We start from the raw sequence: 20,113 nt of genomic DNA, 5'->3' as shown, positions 1-20,113 counted from the left end.
ATAAATTCATTTCTTTCATATTGGCAAGAGTCCATGAGCTAGTGACATATGGGATATACAATCCTACCAGGAGGGGCAAAGTTTCCCAAACCTCAAAATGCCTATAAATAAACCCCTCGCCACACCCACAATTCAGTTTAACGAATAGCCAAGCAGTGGGGTGATAAAGAAAGGAGTAGAAAGCATCAACAAAGGAAATTTGGAAATAATTGTGCTTTATACAAAAAATCATAACCACCATAAAAAGGGTGGGCCCCATGGACTCTTGCCAATATGAAAGAAATGAATTTATCAGGTAAGTTCTTACATAAATTATGTTTTCTTTCATGTAATTGGCAAGAGTCCATGAGCTAGTGACATATGGGATATCAATACCCAAGATGCGGAGTCTTCCACTCAAGAGTCACTAGAGAGAAAGGGAATAAAAATAAAAACAGCAATATTCTGCTGAAAAAAATTAATCCACAACCCAAAACAAAAATAAGTTTATTTCATCTTTGAAAGAAAAAAAATTAAATCAAAAGCAGAAGAATCAAACTGAAACAGCTGCCTGAAGAACTTTTCTACCAAAAACTGCTTCCGAAGAAGCAAATACATCAAAACGGTAGAATTTAGTAAATGTATGCAAAGAGGACCAAGTCGCTGCTTTGCAAATCTGATCAACTGAAGCTTCATTCTTAAAAGCCCACGAAGTGGAAACTGATCTCGTAGAATGAGCTGTAATTCTCTGAGGTGGGGCCTGACCCGACTCCAAATAAGCTTGATGAAGTTTCAACCAAGAAGCCAAGGAACTAGCAGAAGCCTTTCCTAGGACCAGAAAACAAAACAAATAGACTAGAAGTCTTCCTGAAATCTTTAGTAGCTTCCACATAATATTTCAAAGCTCTTACCACATCCAAAGAATGTAAGGACCTCTCCAAAGAATTCTTAGGATTAGGACATAAGGAAGGGACAACAATTTCTCTACTAATGTTGTTAGAATTCACAACCTTAGGTAAAAATTGAAAAGAAGTCCGCAAAACTGCCTTATCCTGATGAAAAATCAGAAAAGGAGACTCACAAGAAAGAGCAGATAGCTCAGAAACTCTTCTAGCAGAAGAGATAGCCAAAAGGAACAACACTTTCCAAGAAAGTAGTTTAATGTCCAAAGAATGCATAGGCTCAAATGGAGGAGCCTGTAATGCCTTCAGAACCAAATTAAGACTCCAAGGAGGAGAAATTGATTTAATGACAGGCTTAATACGAACTAAAGCCTGTACAATACAGTGAATATCAGGAAGTATAGCAAACTTTCTGTGAAATAAAACAGAAAGAGCGGAGATTTGTCCTTTCAAGGAACTTGCAGACAAACCCTTATCCAAACCATCCTGAAGGAACTGTAAAATTCTAGGAATTCTAATAGAATGCCAGGAGAATTTATGAGAAGAACACCATGAAATGCAAGTCTTCCAAACTCTATAAAAATCTTTCTAGAGACAGCTTTAGGAGCTTGTAACATAGTATTAATCACTGAGTCAGAGAAACCTCTATGACTTAGAACTAAGCGTTCAATTTCCATACCTTCAAATTTAATGATTTGAGATCCTGATGGAAAAACGGACCTTGAGATAGTAGGTCCGGCCGTAACGGAAGTGGCCAAGGCGGGCAACTGGACATCCGAACCATATCCGCATACCAAAACCTGTGTGGCCATGCTGGAGCAAACCAGCAACACAAAAGACTGTTCCATGATGATTTTGGAAATCACTCTTGGAAGGAGAACTAGAGGCGGGAAGATGTAAGCAGGATGATAACACCAAGGAAGTGTCAGTGCATCCACTGCTTCCGCCTGAACATCCCTGGACAGGTATCTGGGAAGTTTCTTGTTTAGATGAGAGGCCATGAGATCTATCTCTGGAAGACCCCACATCTGAACAATCTGAGAAAACACATCTGGATGGAGAGACCACTCCCCTGGATGTAAAGTCTGGCGGCTGAGATAATCCGCCTCCCAATTGTCACCTGGAATATGCACCGCAGAGATTAGACAGGAGCTGGATTCCGCCCAAGCAAGTATCCAAGATACTTCTTTCATAGCTTGGGGACTGTGAGTCCCACCCTGATGATTGACATAAGCCACAGTTGTGATATTGTCTGTCTGAAAACAAATGAACGGTTTTCTCTTTAGTAGAGGCCAGAACTGAAGAGCCCTGAGAATTGCACGGAGTTCTAAAATATTTATTGGTAATCTCGCCTCTTGAGATTTCCAAACCCCTTGTGCTGTCAGAGACCCCCAAACAGCTCCCCAACCTGAAAGACTCGCATCTGTTGTGATCACAGTCCAGGTTGGGCGAACAAAAGAAGCCCCTTGAACCAAACGATGGTGATCTATCCACCATGTCAGAGAGTGTCGTACATTGGGATTCAAGGATATTAATTGTAATATCTTTGTATAATCCCTGCACCATTGATTCAGCATACAAAGCTGTAGAGGTCTCATGTGAAAAAGAGCAAAGAGGATTGCATCCGATGCTGCAGTCATGAGACCTAAAACTTCCTTGCACATAGCCACTGAAGGGAATGACGGAGACTGAAGGAGCCGACATGCTGCGACCGATCTTAAACGTCTCTTGTCTGTTAGAGACAGAGTCATGGACACTGAATCTATCTGGAAGCCTAAAAAGGTGACCCTTGTCTGAGGAATCATGAAACTTTTTGGTAAATTGATCCTCCAACCATGTTTCCGAAGAAACAACACTAGTTGATTCGTGTGAGATTCTGCAGTATGTAAAGACTGAGCTAGTACCAAGATATCGTCCAAATAAGGAAACACAGCAATACCCTGTTCTCTGATTACAGATAATAGGGCACCCAGAACCTTTGAAAAGATTCTTGGAGCTGTTGCTAGGCCAAATGGAAGAGCAACAAATTAGTAATGCTTGTCTAGAAAAGAGAATCTCAGAAACTGATATGAAGGTATGCATCCTGCAAGTCTATTGTGGACATATAATGTCCTTGCTGAACAAAAGGCAGAATAGTCCTTATAGTCACCATCTTGAAAGTTGGTACTCTTACATAACGATTCAAAATTTTCAGATCCAGAACTGGTCTGAACAAATTTTCTTTCTTTGGTACAATGAATAGGTTTGAAAAAAAAAAACAAACCTTGTTCCTGAGGAGGAACTGGCATGATTACCCCTGAAGACTCCAGGTCTGAAACACACTTCAGAAAAGCCTGAGCTTTTACTGGATTTACAGGAGTGTGTGAGAAAAAATCTTCTCACAGGAGGTCTTACTTTGAATCCCATTCGATAACCTTGAGAGACAATGCTCTGAATCCAATGATTTTGGACAGATTTTATCCAAAAATCCTTGAAAAACCTTAATCTGCCCCCTACCAGCTGAGCTGGAATGTGGGCCGCACCTTCATGCGGACTTAGGGGCAGACTTTGGTTTCCTAAATGGCTTGGATTTATTCCAATTTGAGGAAGGCTTCCAACTGGAAGCAGATTCCTTGGGAGGAGGATTGAGTTTTTGTTCCTTATTCTGACGAAAGGAACGAAAACGGTTAGAAGCCTTAGATTTACCCTTAGGTTTTTTATCCTGAGGCAAAAAAACTCCTTTTCCTCCAGTGATAGTTGAAATAATAGAATCCAACTGAGAACCAAATAAATTATTACCTTGGAAAGAAAGAGATAGTAATCTAGATTTAGATGTCATATCAGCATTCCAAGATTTAATCCACAAAGTTCTTCTAGCTAATACAGCTAAAGACATGGATATAACATCAATTTTGATAATATCAAAAAACAGAATTTATGTTTACCTGATAAATTACTTTCTCCAACGGTGTGTCCGGTCCACGGCGTCATCCTTACTTGTGGGATATTCTCCTCCCCAACAGGAAATGGCAAAGAGCCCAGCAAAGCAGGTCACATGATCCCTCCTAGGCTCCGCCTACCCCAGTCATTCAACCAACGTAAAGGAGGAATATTTGCATAGGAGAAATCATATGATACCGTGGTGACTGTAGTTAAAGAAAATAAATTATCAGACCTGATTAAAAAACCAGGGCGGGCCGTGGACCGGACACACCGTTGGAGAAAGTAATTTATCAGTTAAACATAAATTCTGTTTTCTCCAACATAGGTGTGTCCGGTCCACGGCGTCATCCTTACTTGTGGGAACCAATACCAAAGCTTTAGGACACGGATGAAGGGAGGGAGCAAATCAGGTCACCTAAATGGAAGGCACCACGGCTTGCAAAACCTTTCTCCCAAAAATAGCCTCAGAAGAAGCCAAAAGTATCAAATTTGTAAAATTTCGTAAAAGTGTGCAGTGAAGACCAAGTCGCTGCCTTACATATCTGATCAACAGAAGCCTCGTTCTTGAAGGCCCATGTGGAAGCCACAGCCCTAGTGGAATGAGCTGTGATTCTTTCAGGAGGCTGCCGTCCGGCAGTCTCGTAAGCCAATCTGATGATGCTTTTAATCCAAAAAGAGAGAGAGGTAGAAGTTGCTTTTTGACCTCTCCTTTTACCAGAATAAACAACAAACAAAGAAGATGTTTGTCTAAAATCCTTTGTAGCATCTAAATAGAATTTTAGAGCACGAACTACATCCAAATTGTGCAACAAACGTTCCTTCTTTGAAACTGGATTCGGACACAAAGAAGGCGCGACTATCTCCTGGTTAATGATTTTGTTAGAAACAACTTTCGGAAGAAAACCAGGTTTAGTACGTAAAACCACCTTATCTGCATGGAACACCAGATAAGGAGGAGAACACTGCAGAGCAGATAATTCTGAAACTCTTCTAGCAGAAGAAATTGCAACCAAAAACAAAACTTTCCAAGATAATAACTTAATATCAACGGAATGTAAGGGTTCAAACGGAACCCCCTGAAGAACTGAAAGAACTAAATTGAGACTCCAAGGAGGATTCAAAGGTTTGTAAACAGGCTTGATTCTAACCAGAGCCTGAACAAAGGCTTGAACATCTGGCACAGCTGCCAGCTTTTTGTGAAGTAACACAGACAAGGCAGAAATCTGTCCCTTCAAAGAACTTGCAGATAATCCTTTCTCCAAACCTTCTTGAAGAAAAGATAGAATCTTAGGAATTTTTACCTTGTCCCAAGGGAATCCTTTAGATTCACACCAACAGATATATTTTTTCCATATTTTGTGGTAGATTTTTCTAGTTACAGGCTTTCTGGCCTGAACAAGAGTATCAATGACAGAATCTGAGAACCCTCGCTTTGATAAGATCAAGCGTTCAATCTCCAAGCAGTCAGTTGGAGTGAGACCAGATTCGGATGTTCGAACGGACCTTGAACAAGAAGGTCTCGTCTCAAAGGTAGCTTCCATGGTGGAGCCGATGACATATTCACCAGGTCTGCATACCAAGTCCTGCGTGGCCACGCAGGAACTATCAAGATCACCGATGCCCTCTCCTGATTGATCCTGGCTACCAGCCTGGGGATGAGGGGAAACGGCGGGAATACATAAGCTAGTTTGAAGGTCCAAGGTGCTACTAGTGCATCTACTAGAGTCGCCTTGGGATCCCTGGATCTGGACCCGTAGCAAGGAACCTTGAAGTTCTGACGAGAGGCCATCAGATCCATGTCTGGAATGCCCCACAATTGAGTAATTTGGGCAAAGATTTCCGGATGGAGTTCCCACTCCCCCGGATGAAATGTCTGACGACTCAGAAAATCCGCTTCCCAATTTTCCACTCCTGGGATGTGGATTGCAGAAAAGTGGCAGGAGTGAGTCTCCGCCCATTGAATGATTTTGGTCACTTCTTCCATCGCCAGGGAACTCCTTGTTCCCCCCTGATGGTTGATGTACGCAACAGTCGTCATGTTGTCTGATTGAAACCGTATGAACTTGGCCTTTGCTAGCTGAGGCCAAGCCTTGAGAGCATTGAATATCGCTCTCAGTTCCAGAATATTTATCGGGAGAAGAGATTCTTCCCGAGACCAAAGACCCTGAGCTTTCAGGGGTCCTGACTGAGCATGCACAGTTGTAATGGTCTTAGATGAATTCGCGCAAAAGGAACTATGTCCATTGCCGCTACCATCAAACCTATTACTTCCATGCCCTGCGCTATGGAAGGAAGAGGAACAGAATGAAGTATTTGACAAGAGTTTAGAAGTTTTGATTTTCTGGCCTCTGTCAGAAAAATCCTCATTTCTAAGGAGTCTATTATTGTTCCCAAGAAGGGAACCCTTGTTGACTGAGATAGCGAACTTTTTTCTACGTTCACTTTCCACCCGTGAGATCTGAGAAAGGCCAGGACAATGTCCGTGTGAGCCTTTGCTTGTGGAAGGGACGACGCTTGAATCAGAATGTCGTCCAAGTAAGGTACTACTGCAATGCCCCTTGGTCTTAGCACCGCTAGAAGGGACCCTAGTACCTTTGTGAAAATTCTTGGAGCAGTGGCTAATCCGAACGGAAGTGCCACAAACTGGTAATGCTTGTCCAGGAATGCGAACCTTAGGAACCGATGATGATCCTTGTGGATAGGAATATGTAGATACGCATCCTTTAAATCCACCGTGGTCATGAATTGACCTTCCTGGATGGAAGGAAGAATTGTTCGAATGGTTTCCATTTTGAACGATGGAACCTTGAGAAACTTGTTTAGGATCTTGAGATCTAAGATTGGTCTGAATGTTCCCTCTTTTTTGGGAACTACGAACAGATTGGAGTAGAACCCCATCCCTTGTTCTCCTAATGGAACAGGATGAATCACTCCCATTTTTAACAGGTCTTCTACACAATGTAAGAATGCCTGTTTTTTTATGAGGTCTGAAGACAATTGAGACCTGTGGAACCTCCCCCTTGGGGGAAGCCCCTTGAATTCCAGAAGATAACCTTGGGAGACTATTTCTAGTGCCCAAGGATCCAGAACATCTCTTGCCCAAGCCTGAGCGAAGAGAGAGAGTCTGCCCCCCACCAGATCCGGTCCCGGATCGGGGGCCAACATCTCATGCTGTCTTGGTAGCAGTGGCAGGTTTCTTGGCCTGCTTTCCTTTGTTCCAGCCTTGCATTGGCCTCCAGGCTGGCTTGGCTTGAGAAGTATTACCCTCTTGCTTAGAGGACGTAGCACTTGGGGCTGGTCCGTTTCTGCGAAAGGGACGAAAATTAGGTTTATTTTTGGCTTTGAAAGACCTATCCTGAGGAAGGGCGTGGCCCTTGCCCCCAGTGATATCAGAGATAATCTCTTTCAAGTCAGGGCCAAACAGCGTTTTCCCCTTGAAAGGAATGTTAAGCAATTTGTTCTTGGAAGACGCATCCGCTGACCAAGATTTTAGCCAAAGCGCTCTGCGCGCCACAATAGCAAAACCAGAATTTTTCGCCGCTAACCTAGCCAATTGCAAAGTGGCGTCTAGGGTGAAAGAATTAGCCAATTTGAGAGCATGAATTCTGTCCATAATCTCCTCATAAGAAGAAGAATTATTATTGAGCGCCTTTTCTAGTTCATCGAACCAGAAACACGCTGCTGTAGTGACAGGAACAATGCATGAAATTGGTTGTAGAAGGTAACCTTGCTGAACAAACATCTTTTTAAGCAAACCCTCTAATTTTTTATCCATAGGATCTTTGAAAGCACAACTATCTTCTATGGGTATAGTGGTGCGTTTGTTTAGAGTAGAAACCGCCCCCTCGACCTTGGGGACTGTCTGCCATAAGTCCTTTCTGGGGTCGACCATAGGAAACAATTTCTTAAATATGGGGGGAGGGACGAAAGGTATACCGGGCCTATCCCATTCTTTATTTACAATGTCCGCCACCCGCTTGGGTATAGGAAAAGCTTCGGGGGGCCCCGGGACCTCTAGGAACTTGTCCATTTTACATAATTTCTCTGGAATGACCAAATTCTCACAATCATCCAGAGTAGATAACACCTCCTTAAGCAGAGCGCGGAGATGTTCCAATTTAAATTTAAATGTAATCACATCAGGTTCAGCTTGTTGAGAAATTTTCCCTGAATCTGAAATTTCTCCCTCAGACAAAACCTCCCTGGCCCCCTCAGACTGGTGTAGGGGCACTTCAGAACCAATATCATCAGCGTCCTCATGCTCTTCAGTATTTTCTAAAACAGAGCAGTCGCGCTTTCGCTGATAAGTGGGCATTTTGGCTAAAATGTTTTTGATAGAATTATCCATTACAGCCGTTAATTGTTGCATAGTAAGGAGTATTGGCGCACTAGATGTACTAGGGGCCTCCTGTGTGGGCAAGACTGGTGTAGACGAAGGAGGGGATGATGCAGTACCATGCTTACTCCCCTCACTTGAGGAATCATCTTGGGCATGATTTTCTCTAAATTTTGTGTCACATAAATCACATCTATTTAAATGAGAAGGAACCTTGGCTTCCCCACATACAGAACACAGTCTATCTGGTAGTTCAGACATGTTAAACAGGCATAAACTTGATAACAAAGTACAAAAAACGTTTTAAAACATAATTTATGTAAGAACTTACCTGATAAATTCATTTCTTTCATATTAGCAAGAGTCCATGAGCTAGTGACGTATGGGATATACATTCCTACCAGGAGGGGCAAAGTTTCCCAAACCTTAAAATGCCTATAAATACACCCCTCACCACACCCACAATTCAGTTTAACGAATAGCCAAGAAGTGGGGTGATAAGAAAAAAGTGCGAAAGCATATAAAATAAGGAATTGGAATAATTGTGCTTTATACAAAAAAATCATAACCACCACAAAAAAAGGGCGGGCCTCATGGACTCTTGCTAATATGAAAGAAATGAATTTATCAGGTAAGTTCTTACATAAATTATGTTTTCTTTCATGTAATTAGCAAGAGTCCATGAGCTAGTGACGTATGGGATAATGACTACCCAAGATGTGGATCTTTCCACACAAGAGTCACTAGAGAGGGAGGGATAAAATAAAGACAGCCAATTCCTGCTGAAAATAATCCACACCCAAAATAAAGTTTAATGAAAAAACATAAGCAGAAGATTCAAACTGAAAACGCTGCCTGAAGTACTTTTCTACCAAAAACTGCTTCAGAAGAAGAAAATACAACAAAATGGTAGAATTTGGTAAAAGTATGCAAAGAGGACCAAGTTGCCGCTTTGCAAATCTGATCAACCGAAGCTTCATTCCTAAACGCCCAGGAAGTAGAAACTGACCTAGTAGAATGAGCTGTAATCCTATGAGGCGGAGTCTTACCCGACTCAACATAGGCAAGATGAATTAAAGATTTCAACCAAGATGCCAAAGAAATGGCAGAAGTTTTCTGGCCTTTCTAAAACCGGAAAAGATAACAAATAAACTTGAAGTCTTTCGGAAAGACTTAGTAGCTTCAACATAATATTTCAAAGCTCTAATAACATCCAAAGAATGCAACGATTTCTCCTTAGAATTCTTAGGATTAAGACATAATGAAGGAACCACAATGTCTCTACTAATGTTGTTGGAATTCACAACTTAGGTAAAAATTCAAAAGAAGTTCGCAACACCGCCTTATCCTGATGAAAAATCAGAAAAGGAGACTCACAAGAAAGAGCAGATAATTCAGAAACTCTTCTGGCAGAAGAGATGGCCAAAAGGAACAAAACTTTCCAAGAAAGTAATTTAATATCCAATGAATGCATAGGTTCAAATGGAGGAGCTTGAAGAGCCCCCAGAACCAAATTCAAACTCCAAGGAGGAGAAATTGACTTAATGACAAGCTTTATACGAACCAAAGCTTGTACAAAACAATGAATATCAGGAAGAATAGCAATCTGTCTGTGAAAAAGAACAGAAAGAGCAGAGATTTGACCTTTCAAGGAACTTGCGGACAAACCCTTATCTAAACCATCCTGAAGAAACTGTAATATTCTCGGTATTCTAAAAGAATGCCAAGAAAAATGATGAGAAAGACACCAAGAAATATAAGTCTTCCAGACTCTATAATATATCTCTCTGGATACAGATTTACGAGCCTGTAACATAGTATTAATCACAGAGTCAGAGAAACCTCTTTGACCAAGAATCAAGCGTTCAATCTCCATACCTTTAAATTTAAGGATTTCAGATCCTGATGGAAAAAAGGACCTTGAGACAAAAGGTCTGGTCTTAACGGAAGAGTCCACGGTTGGCAAGAGGCCATCCGGACAAGATCCGCATACCAAAACCTGTGAGGCCATGCCGGAGCTACCAGCAGAACAAACGAGCATTCCTTCAGAATCTTGGAGATTACTCTTGGAAGAAGAACTAGAGGCGGAAAGATATAGACAGGATGATACTTCCAAGGAAGTGATAATGCATCCACTGCCTCCGCCTGAGGATCCCGGGATCTGGACAGATACCTGGGAAGTTTCTTGTTTAGATGAGAAGCCATCAGATCTATTTCTGGAAGTTCCCACATTTGAACAATCTGAAGAAATACCTCTGGGTGAAGAGACCATTCGCCCGGATGCAACGTTTGGCGACTGAGATAATCCGCTTTCCAATTGTCCATACCTGGGATATGAACCGCAGAGATTAGACAGGAGCTGGATTCCGCCAAAACCAAAATTCGAGATACTTCTTTCATAGCCAGAGGACTGTGAGTCCCTCCTTGATGATTGATGTATGCCACAGTTGTGACATTGTCTATCTGAAAACAAATGAACAACTCTCTCTTGAGAAGAGGCCAAGACTGAAGAGCTCTGAAAATTGCACGGAGTTCCAAAATATTGATCGGAAATCTCACCTCCTGAGATTCCAAAACCCCTTGTGCCGTCAGATACCCCCACACAGCTCCCCAACCTGTAAGACTTGCATCTGTTGAGATTATAGTCCAGGTCGGAAGAACAAAGAAGCCCCCTGAACTAAACGATGGTGATCTGTCCACCATGTCAGAGAGTGTTGTAAAATCGGTTTAAAGATATTAATTGAGATATCTTTGAGTAATCCCTGCACCATTGGTTCAGCATACAGAGCTGAAGAGGTCGCATGTGAAAACGAGCAAAGGAGATCGCATCTGATGCGGCAGTCCTAAGACCCAACATTTCCATGCATAAGGCTACCAAAGGGAATGATTGTGACTGAAGGTTTTGACAAGCTGATATCAATGTTAAACTTCTCTTGTCTGACAAGGACAGAGTCATAGACACTGAATTTATCTAGAAACCTAAAAAGGTTACCCTTGTCTGAGGAATCAATGAACTGAATGGTAAATTGATCCTCCAACCATGAATTTGAAGAAACAACACAAGTCGATTCGTATGAGATTCTTCGAAAATGAGAAGACTGAGCAAGTACCAAGATATCGTCCAAATAAGGAAATACCAAAACCCTATTCTCTGATTACAGAAAAAAAGGGGCACGAGAACCTTTGAAAAAAATTCTTGGAACTGAGGCTAGGCCAAACGGTAGAGCCACAAAACTGGTAATGCTTGTCTAAAAAGAGAATCTCAGACACTAAAAGTGATCTGGATGAATCGGAATATGCAGATACACATCCTGTAAATCTATTGTAGACATATAAAGCCCTTGCTAAACAAAAGGCAGGATAGTCCTACAGTAACCATCTTGAATGTTGGTATCCTAACATAACGATTCAATAATGACAGATCCGGAACTGGTCTGAAGGAATTGACCTTCTTTGGTACAAATGAAGAGATAAAATAAAACCCCAGCCCCCTGTTCCAGAACTGGAACTGGCATAAATACTCCAGCCAACTCTAGATCTGAAACACATTACAGAAATGCTGAGCCTTTGCTGTGTTAACTGGGACACGGGAAAGAAAAGAATCTCTTAGCAGGAGGCCTTAACTTGAAGCCAATTCTGTACCTTTCTGAAACAATGTTTCTGAAACCAGAGATTAAGAACGGTATTGATCCAAATTTCTTTGAAGAAAACGTAATCTGCCCCATACCAGCTGAGCTGGAATAAGGGCCGCACCTTCATAGGTACTTAGGAGCTGGCTATAGGTTTCTATAAGGCTTGGATATATTCCAAACTGGAAATAGTTTCCAAACTGATACCGCTCCTGAGGATGAAGGATCAGGCTTTTGTTCCTTGTGAGGAAAGGAACTAAAATGATTATTTACCCTGGAAAGAAAGGGAAAGCAAAGATGACTTAGAAGACATGTCAGCATTCCAAGTTTAATCCATAAAGCTTCTCTAGCTAAAATAGCTAGAGACATATACCTGACATCAACTCTAATGATATCAAAAGATGGTATCACCAATAAAATTATTAGCATGTTATAGAATAATAATAATGCTATAAAATTATGATCTGTTACTTGTTGCGCTAAAGCTTCTAATCAAAAAGTTGAAGCTGCAGCAACATCCGCTAAAAATATAGCAGGTCTAAGAAGATTACCTGAACATAAGTAAGCTTTTCTTAGAAAGGATTCAATTTTCCTATCTAAAGGATCCTTAAATGAAGTACTATCTGCCGTAGGAATAGTAGTACATTAGCAGGAGTAGAGACAGCCCCATAACCTTAGGGATTTTTGTCTCAAAAAACTCTAATCTGTCAGATGGCACAGGATATAATTTGCTTAAACGTCTAGAAGGAGTAAATAAATTACCCAAATTATTCCATTCCCTGGAAATTACTTCAGAAATAGCATCAGGGAGATAAAACACTTCTGGAATAACTACAGGAGATTTAAAAACCTTATTTAAACGTTTACATTTAGAATCAAGAGGACCAGAATCCTCTATTTCTAATGCAAATAACACTTCTTTAAGTAAAGAACGAATAAATTCCATCTTGAACAAATACAAAGATTTATCAGCATCAACCTCTGAGACAGAAACCTCTGAACCAGAAGAACCATTATCAGTATCAGAATGATGATGTTCATTTAAAAATTCATCTGAAAAAAGAGAAGTTTTAAAAGACTTTTATGTATACTAGAAGGAGAAATAACAGACATAGCCTTCTTAATGGATTTAAAAAATAAAATCTCTTATGTTATCAGGAACACTCTGAAAATTAGATGTTGACGGAACAGCAACAGGTAATGTAACAGTACTAAAGGAAATGTTATCTGCATTAATAAGTTTGACATGACATGCAATACAAATAACAGCTGGAGAAACAGATACCAAAAGTTTATAGCAGATACACTTAGCTTGGTAGCTCCAGCACTGTGCAGTGATTTTCCTGAAGTAACTTCTGACTCAGTTGCAACGTGGAACATCTTGCAATATGTAAAAGAAAAAAACAACATATAAAGCAAAATTGATCAAATTCCTTAAATGACAGTTTCAGGAATGGGAAAAAATGCCAAAGAACAAGCTTCTAGCAACCAGAAGCAATAAAAAATGAGACTTAAATAATGTGGAGACAAAAGTGACGCCCATATTTTTTCGCGCCAAATAAGACGCCCACATTATTTGGCGCCTAAATGCTTTTTGGCGCCAAAAATGACGCCACATCCGGAACGCCGACATTTTTGGCGCAAAATAACGTCAAAGAATGACGCAACTTCCGGCGACACGTATGACGCCGGAAACGGAAATAGAATTTTTGCGCCAAAAAAGTCCGCGCCAAGAATGACGCAATAAAATGAAGCATTTTCAGCCCCCGCGAGCCTAACAGCCCACAGGGAAAAAGTCAAATTTTAAGGTAAAAAATGTTAAATTAAAATGCATTATCCCAAATATGAAACTGACTGTCTGAAAAATAAGGAAAGTTGAACATTCTGAGTCAAGGCAAATAAATGTTTGAATACATATATTTAGAACTTTATAAACAAAGTGCCCAACCATAGCTAGGAGTGTCACAGAAAATAAGACTTACTTACCCCAGGACACTCATCTACATATAGCAGATAGCCAAACCAGTACTGAAACGAGAATCAGCAGAGGTAATGGTATATATAAGAGTATATCGTCGATCTGAAAAGGGAGGTAAGAGATGAATCTCTACGACCGATAACAGAGAACCTATGAAATAGACCCCTTAGAAGGAGATCACTGCATTCAAATAGGCAATACTCTCCTCACATCCCTCTGACATTCACTGCACGCTGAGAGGAAAACCGGGCTCCAACTTGCTGCGGAGCGCATATCAACGTAGAATCTAGCACAAACTTACTTCACCACCTCCATCGGAGGCAAAGTTTGTAAAAACTGAATTGTGGGTGTGGTGAGGGGTGTATTTATAGGCATTTTAAGGTTTGGGAAACTTTGCCCCTCCTGGTAGGAATGTATATCCCATACGTCACTAGCTCATGGACTCTTGCTAATTACATGAAAGAAAATAAAACCGTTACTGTCACTTTAAATTTTAAACTGAACACACTTTATTACTGCATATGTGAAAAAGTATGAAGGAATTGTTCAAAATTCACCAAAATTTCACCACAGTGTCTTAAAGCCTTAAAAGTATTGCACACCAAATTTGGAAGCTTTAACCCTTAAAATAACGGAACCGGAGCCGTTTTTATATTTAACCCCTTTACAGTCCCTGGTATCTGCTTTGCTGAGACCCAACCAAGCCCAAAGGGGAATACGATACCAAATGACACCTTCAGAAAGTCTTTTCTATGTATCAGAGCTCCTCACACATGCATCTGCATGTCATGCTTCCCAAAAACAAGTGCGCAATAGAGGCGCGAAAATGAGACTCTGCCTATGATTAGGGAAAAGCCCCTAGAGAATAAGGTGTCCAATACAGTGCCTGCCGGTTATTTTACATAGTTCCCAAGATTAAAATAATTCCTCAAGGCTATGGAGTATAAAATATGCTTATATATAAATCGTTTTAGCCCAGAAAATGTCTACAGTCTTAAAAGCCCTTGTGAAGCCCTTTTTTTCTCTTCATGTAATAAAAATGGCTTACCGGATCCCGTAGGGAAAATGACAGCTTCCAGCATTACATCGTCTTGTTAGAAATGTGTCATACCTCAAGCAGCAAAAAGTCTGCTCTCTGTTTCCCCCAACTGAAGTTAATTCCTCTCAACAGTCCTGTGTGGAAACAGCCATCGATTTTAGTAACGGTTGCTAAAATCATTTTCCTCTTACAAACAGAAATCTTCATCTCTTTTCTGTTTCAGAGTAAATAGTACATACCAGCACTATTTTAAAATAACAAACTCTTGATTGAATAATAAAAACTACAGTTAAACACTAAAAAACTCTAAGCCATCTCCGTGGAGATGTTGCCTGTACAACGGCAAAGAGAATGACTGGGGTAGGCGGAGCCTAGGAGGGATCATGTGACCAGCTTTGCTGGGCTCTTTGCCATTTCCTGTTGGGGAGGAGAATATCCCACAAGTAAGGATGACGCCGTGGACCGGACACACCTATGTTGGAGAAATGGCATCACAAATAAAATGATTAGCATGTTGCAGTAGGCGAATAATGCTAGATATGTCAGAATCCAATTCATGTTGTGCTAAATTTTCCAACCAGAAAGTTGATGCAGCCGCAACATCACCCAAAGAAATAGCAGGTCTGAGAAGATGACCTGAATATAAATAGGCCTTCCTTAGATAAGATTCAAGCTTCCTATCTAAAGGAAACTTAAAGGAAGTGCTATCTTCCATAGGAATAGTGGTACGTTTAGCAAGAGTAGAAATAGCCCCATCAACTTTGGGGATTTTTCCCCAAAACTCTATAGATTTTGCTGGTAAAGGATACAATCTCTTAAACCTTGAAGAAGGAATAAAGGAAGCACCTGGCTTATTCCATTCCCTAGAAATAATATCAGAAATAGCCTCAGGAATAGGAAAAACACCTGGAGAAACCACAGGAGGTTTAAAAACAGCATTTAAACGTTTATTAGACAGAACATCAATAGGACTGGTTACCTCAATATCCAAAGTAATTAACACTTCTTTTAATAAAGAACGCATATACTCTATTTTAAATAAATAAGTAGATTTGTATGTGTCAATATCTGAGGAAGGATCTTCTGTTTCAGATAGATCCTCATCAGAAGAGGATGAATTATTATGTTGTTGGTCATTTGAAATTTCATCAGCTAAATGAGAAGTTTTAAAAGACCTTTTACGTTTATTAGAAGGTGGAAATGCAGTCAAAGCCTTCATAATAGATTCAGAAACAAATTCTTTAAAATTTACAGGTATATCATACACATTAGAAGTTGAAGGAACTGCAACTGGCAATGTACTTTTACTGATAGAAACACTATCTGCATGTAAAAGTTTATCATGACAACTATTACAAATGACATTCGGTGGAATAATTTCTACAATTTTACAACAAATGCACTTAACTTTGGTAGAACCGATGTCAGGCAGCAATGTTCCAGCAGAAACTTCAGAAACAGGATCAGATTGGGACATCTTGCTCAATGTAAGAGAAAAAACAACATATAAAGCAAAATTATCTATTTCCTTAAATGACAGTTTCAGGAATGGGAAAAAATGCAAAAGCATAGGCCTCTTGATAGAAAAGAAAGCAGGAGGCAAACAACAATGGGGTATTGAAATAATGAAGAAACATTGGCTCCAAGTATGACGCACAACTTAACGAAAACTTTTTTGGCGCCAAAAATGACCGGAAATGACACACTTGCGTCACTAATGACGCCGCCGTGTGAAAAGGTCTCGACGTCACGTATGACACCGGAAATGACGAAGTTGCGGCAAAAACTTAATTTCCCGCGCCAAAAATGACGCAATAAAGTCTAACATTTCACGCACCCGCGGGCCTAATACCCGCAAATGCAAAAGTAGTCAAATTGAAAAAGACTAAACCCCAGGTAAGAAACAAATTTCTTAAAGTGTTTATATTCCTAAATATGAAACTGACAGTCTGCAGAAGGAAATACATGAACCTGACTCATGGCAAATATAAGTACAACACATATATTTAGAACTTTATATAATTTGCATAAAGTGCCAAACCATAGCTGAGAGTGTCTTAAGTAAATGAAAACATACTTACCAAAAGACACCCATCCACATATAGCAGTGGATGTACTAAAAAAAACGTTCTTTAGTAGAGGTAATGGTAAATTTGAAAGTATATCGTCGATCTGAAAAGGGAGGTAGGAGATGAATCTCTACGACCGATAACAGAGAACCCATGAAAAAGACCCCCGTTAGGGAAATCATCGTATTCAATAGGTGATACTCCCTTCACGTCCCTCTGACATTCGCTGTACTCTGAGAGGAATCGGGCTTCAACAATGCTGAGAAGCGCATATCAACGTAGAAATCTTAGCACAAACTTACCTCACCACCTCCATAGGAGGCAAAGTTTGTAAAACTGAATTGTGGGTGTGGTGAGGTGTGTATTTATAGGCATTTTGAGGTTTGGGAAACTTTGCCCCTCCTGGTAGGATTGTATATCCCATATGTCACTAGCTCATGGACTCTTGCCAATTACATGAAAGAAATGTGAATATAAATTCAGGAATATTCATAAGTTTTTTTAAGTTTAGCAAATCCATCCATATAAATTTACTTAGCGTTCCAGAATGCCTTGTAAAGAATAAACAAACTTGCACAATAATCGGAGCAGGTTCTCCCATCCAAAATGAGTGATACACAGCACTGTACTGTACCTATTTAATGGGTGTATTACATTGCCCGCGACTGGCAACATTTCTGGAACACGCGCACTGTGTATATTATATTACCTGCTGCCTGCTCTGGGTAAAATAGAGTCTAGTGGTTTAAGAAGGCAGTATCATGTTAAATATGCAAACGTGAGCTACATAAACCCTGCATAAGTATGCACACAGCCTCAGAACCTGACCCAAGATGGTGGTGCAGACTAAAGTGAATATCCACTAAGGAAAGAAACAGCTATAGGTGCCTGCAAGAAGGGGCAAAAGCACTTTCCAAGCTAACCTATTCACAGATGCCGTTAAATAGTAATCCCTCAAGGGTCTGGTGTCTGAATGTTAAAGCCCAGCCAAAACGGTTTGTTTAAAAAAGGTGCACACATTTTTTTCTCTGTTCCATTAAAAAGAGAGCAATTTAAAATGTATCTTTTTTTCTTAAAATCCACAATCTTTTGATGACAAAAAATATTTAGTTTGTATGCTTTGTGTTCTACTAGCCACCAATAAAAGTAGTGGGAGATCTGTTAATTAGCAATCATTCTTTAAGGCCCAGTTGCATGTACTTTCATTTTCAAAATCAAAACAACAAACTTAATCTTTTTTATCGGAAGAAAACATATTTTACCCTTTTTAAATAGTACTTTTGGTTAGAGCAGTGCTATATCCCAAACTACAATAGTTCAAACAGGCAGAAAAAGAACAGAAACTGTCAAAGAGGAGGAATCCTGTGTACTTTTGTGAACCCCCACGTGATAAGAATCTAAACACCCAAAAGTACAAATATATTGTTATATGGATCTCAGAAAGGTCTGCTAAGTACAGATTACATAATAAGGAGCCTTTTATTCTATTTAAGGGAAACAGAGCTTAAAGTGTCAGTAAACTTTAAAAATAATGTTATATAACTCTGCACATATTGCAGAATTATATTACATTATGTTAGCCAAACTTTATAAAACCTAATGTAGTACCCTTTTCATTTTTTAAAAAAAACGCTGTTTTACAGACCCGCTCTCTGTACTCTGCTGAGCGGGTCTGTTATATTCACACAGCGCATCGGGCCAGCTGTATAGTCACAGCCCGGCCCGACCGCGCCATAAGACTAAGTGCAGCTCGCTCCTGCTCTGTCTGACAGCAGGAGCTTCACTTCCCTTAATGTTATGGCGCGGTCGGGCCGGGCTGTGACTATACAGCTGGCCCGATGCGCTGTGTGAATATAACAGACCCGCTCAGCAGAGTACAGAGAGCGGGTCTGTAAAACAGCGTTTTTAAAAAAAAAATTAAAAGGGTACATTAGGTTTTATAAAGTTTGGCTAATATAATGTTATATAATTCTGCACTATGTGCAGAATTATATAACATTATTTTTAAGGTTTACTGTCCCTTTAAAGGATCAGTCAATACAGTAGAATTGCATAATCAACAAATGCACAATAGATAGGCAATGCAAAAACACTCCATTTCAAACCAGTAGCAATGTTTTCTGAAAAATTATAGTTACTCCTATTTTTTACCCCCCTGTATCATGTGACAGCCATTAGCCAATCACAAATGTATATACATATTTATATTTAGAACTCTTGCACATGCTCAGTAGGAGCTGATGCCTGGGAAATTGTGCATATAAAATGATTGTGCACATTTTTATAATGTAAATTGGAAAAAAAAATGTTTTTGATGTTAGTGTCCCTTCAAAAGGACCATTAAATACAGTAGAACTGTATAATCAACAAATGCTATTTTAGTGTCCCTTTAAACTTACCACAAAAAGTAGCTGTTTAGTTCTTTCTACGTGTTTGAGAAATTTGTGGCCCATCCCTTTGTTGATATGTGCACCCTCAATTAAACCAGGAAGATCAGCTACTGAGATCTAGCAAAGAAAACACAGAAAATGGAGTTACATTATGTAACAGCACTAAATAGAGAAATAGTATATGATATTACATTTGCTCATGTGTGACTTGTAACATTTTCAGTGCATGCAAACATATGTGCAAGTAACATTTACTTTGGCATATTTCAAGGGAAAGAAAATACAACCACAGACCAATATGCCTGTTAAGTGTTTAACCAGACAATCCTTATATGTTTACAAGGCACATCTAAACGTTTGAAATGAGCAGTTTGTGACAAAACTGGTAACCACTTATGGCTTGCAGTTTTAGCAACATGACACTGGGCTCTGGGAAGCAAGTAACAGAATACAAGAGCTGGCTTGGTCCATCTCTTTGGATACCACTGCATCACTCACAGGAGTGGTGACCTGCGCAAGGGTGAAGCCTTTTGTTTCAGCCCGATCTGTGAAAGTGACTGTTATGCTTTGTTCCATCTTTCCTCTAACTAATAGCTCTTAGTAGCTAGCTCATTTACATACAAGACTGACCATTTCCCTAATACCAGAAACAAATGTCCTGAACCTCTTGGTGTTTAATGTTCCTGAGTCAATCATTTTCTATATATATATATTAACCTCAAAAACAGTTAAATCACATAAGTTAAAAGTTTCTTTGTAACATTAACATTTTGCATCAGCATTAATATAGAACTATTAAAATATATTTATTCACAGTCCCAAGTAAGATTTGAAATTATTAACTTTAATATAACAAGGGTAATCATAGG

At 39.9% G+C, this 20,113-nt stretch overlaps 1 protein-coding gene across 1 annotated transcript in view; it reads right to left on the bottom strand.

Moving 5' to 3' along the window:
• Nucleotides 1-20,113, bottom strand: part of GTPBP10 (GTP binding protein 10) — a 194,703-nt gene that overhangs the window by 39,851 nt on the left and 134,739 nt on the right. The window contains exon 7 of the mRNA XM_053713989.1: nt 19,254-19,361. Coding sequence (XP_053569964.1) covers nt 19,254-19,361 — 108 coding nt within the window. The remainder of the gene's footprint in view (nt 1-19,253; nt 19,362-20,113) is intronic.

The sequence above is a fragment of the Bombina bombina genome, chromosome 5 (genome assembly GCF_027579735.1).
Source record: "Bombina bombina isolate aBomBom1 chromosome 5, aBomBom1.pri, whole genome shotgun sequence".
NCBI classification, from domain to species: domain Eukaryota; kingdom Metazoa; phylum Chordata; class Amphibia; order Anura; family Bombinatoridae; genus Bombina; species Bombina bombina.
This window is presented reverse-complemented; position numbering and strand designations above follow the sequence as displayed.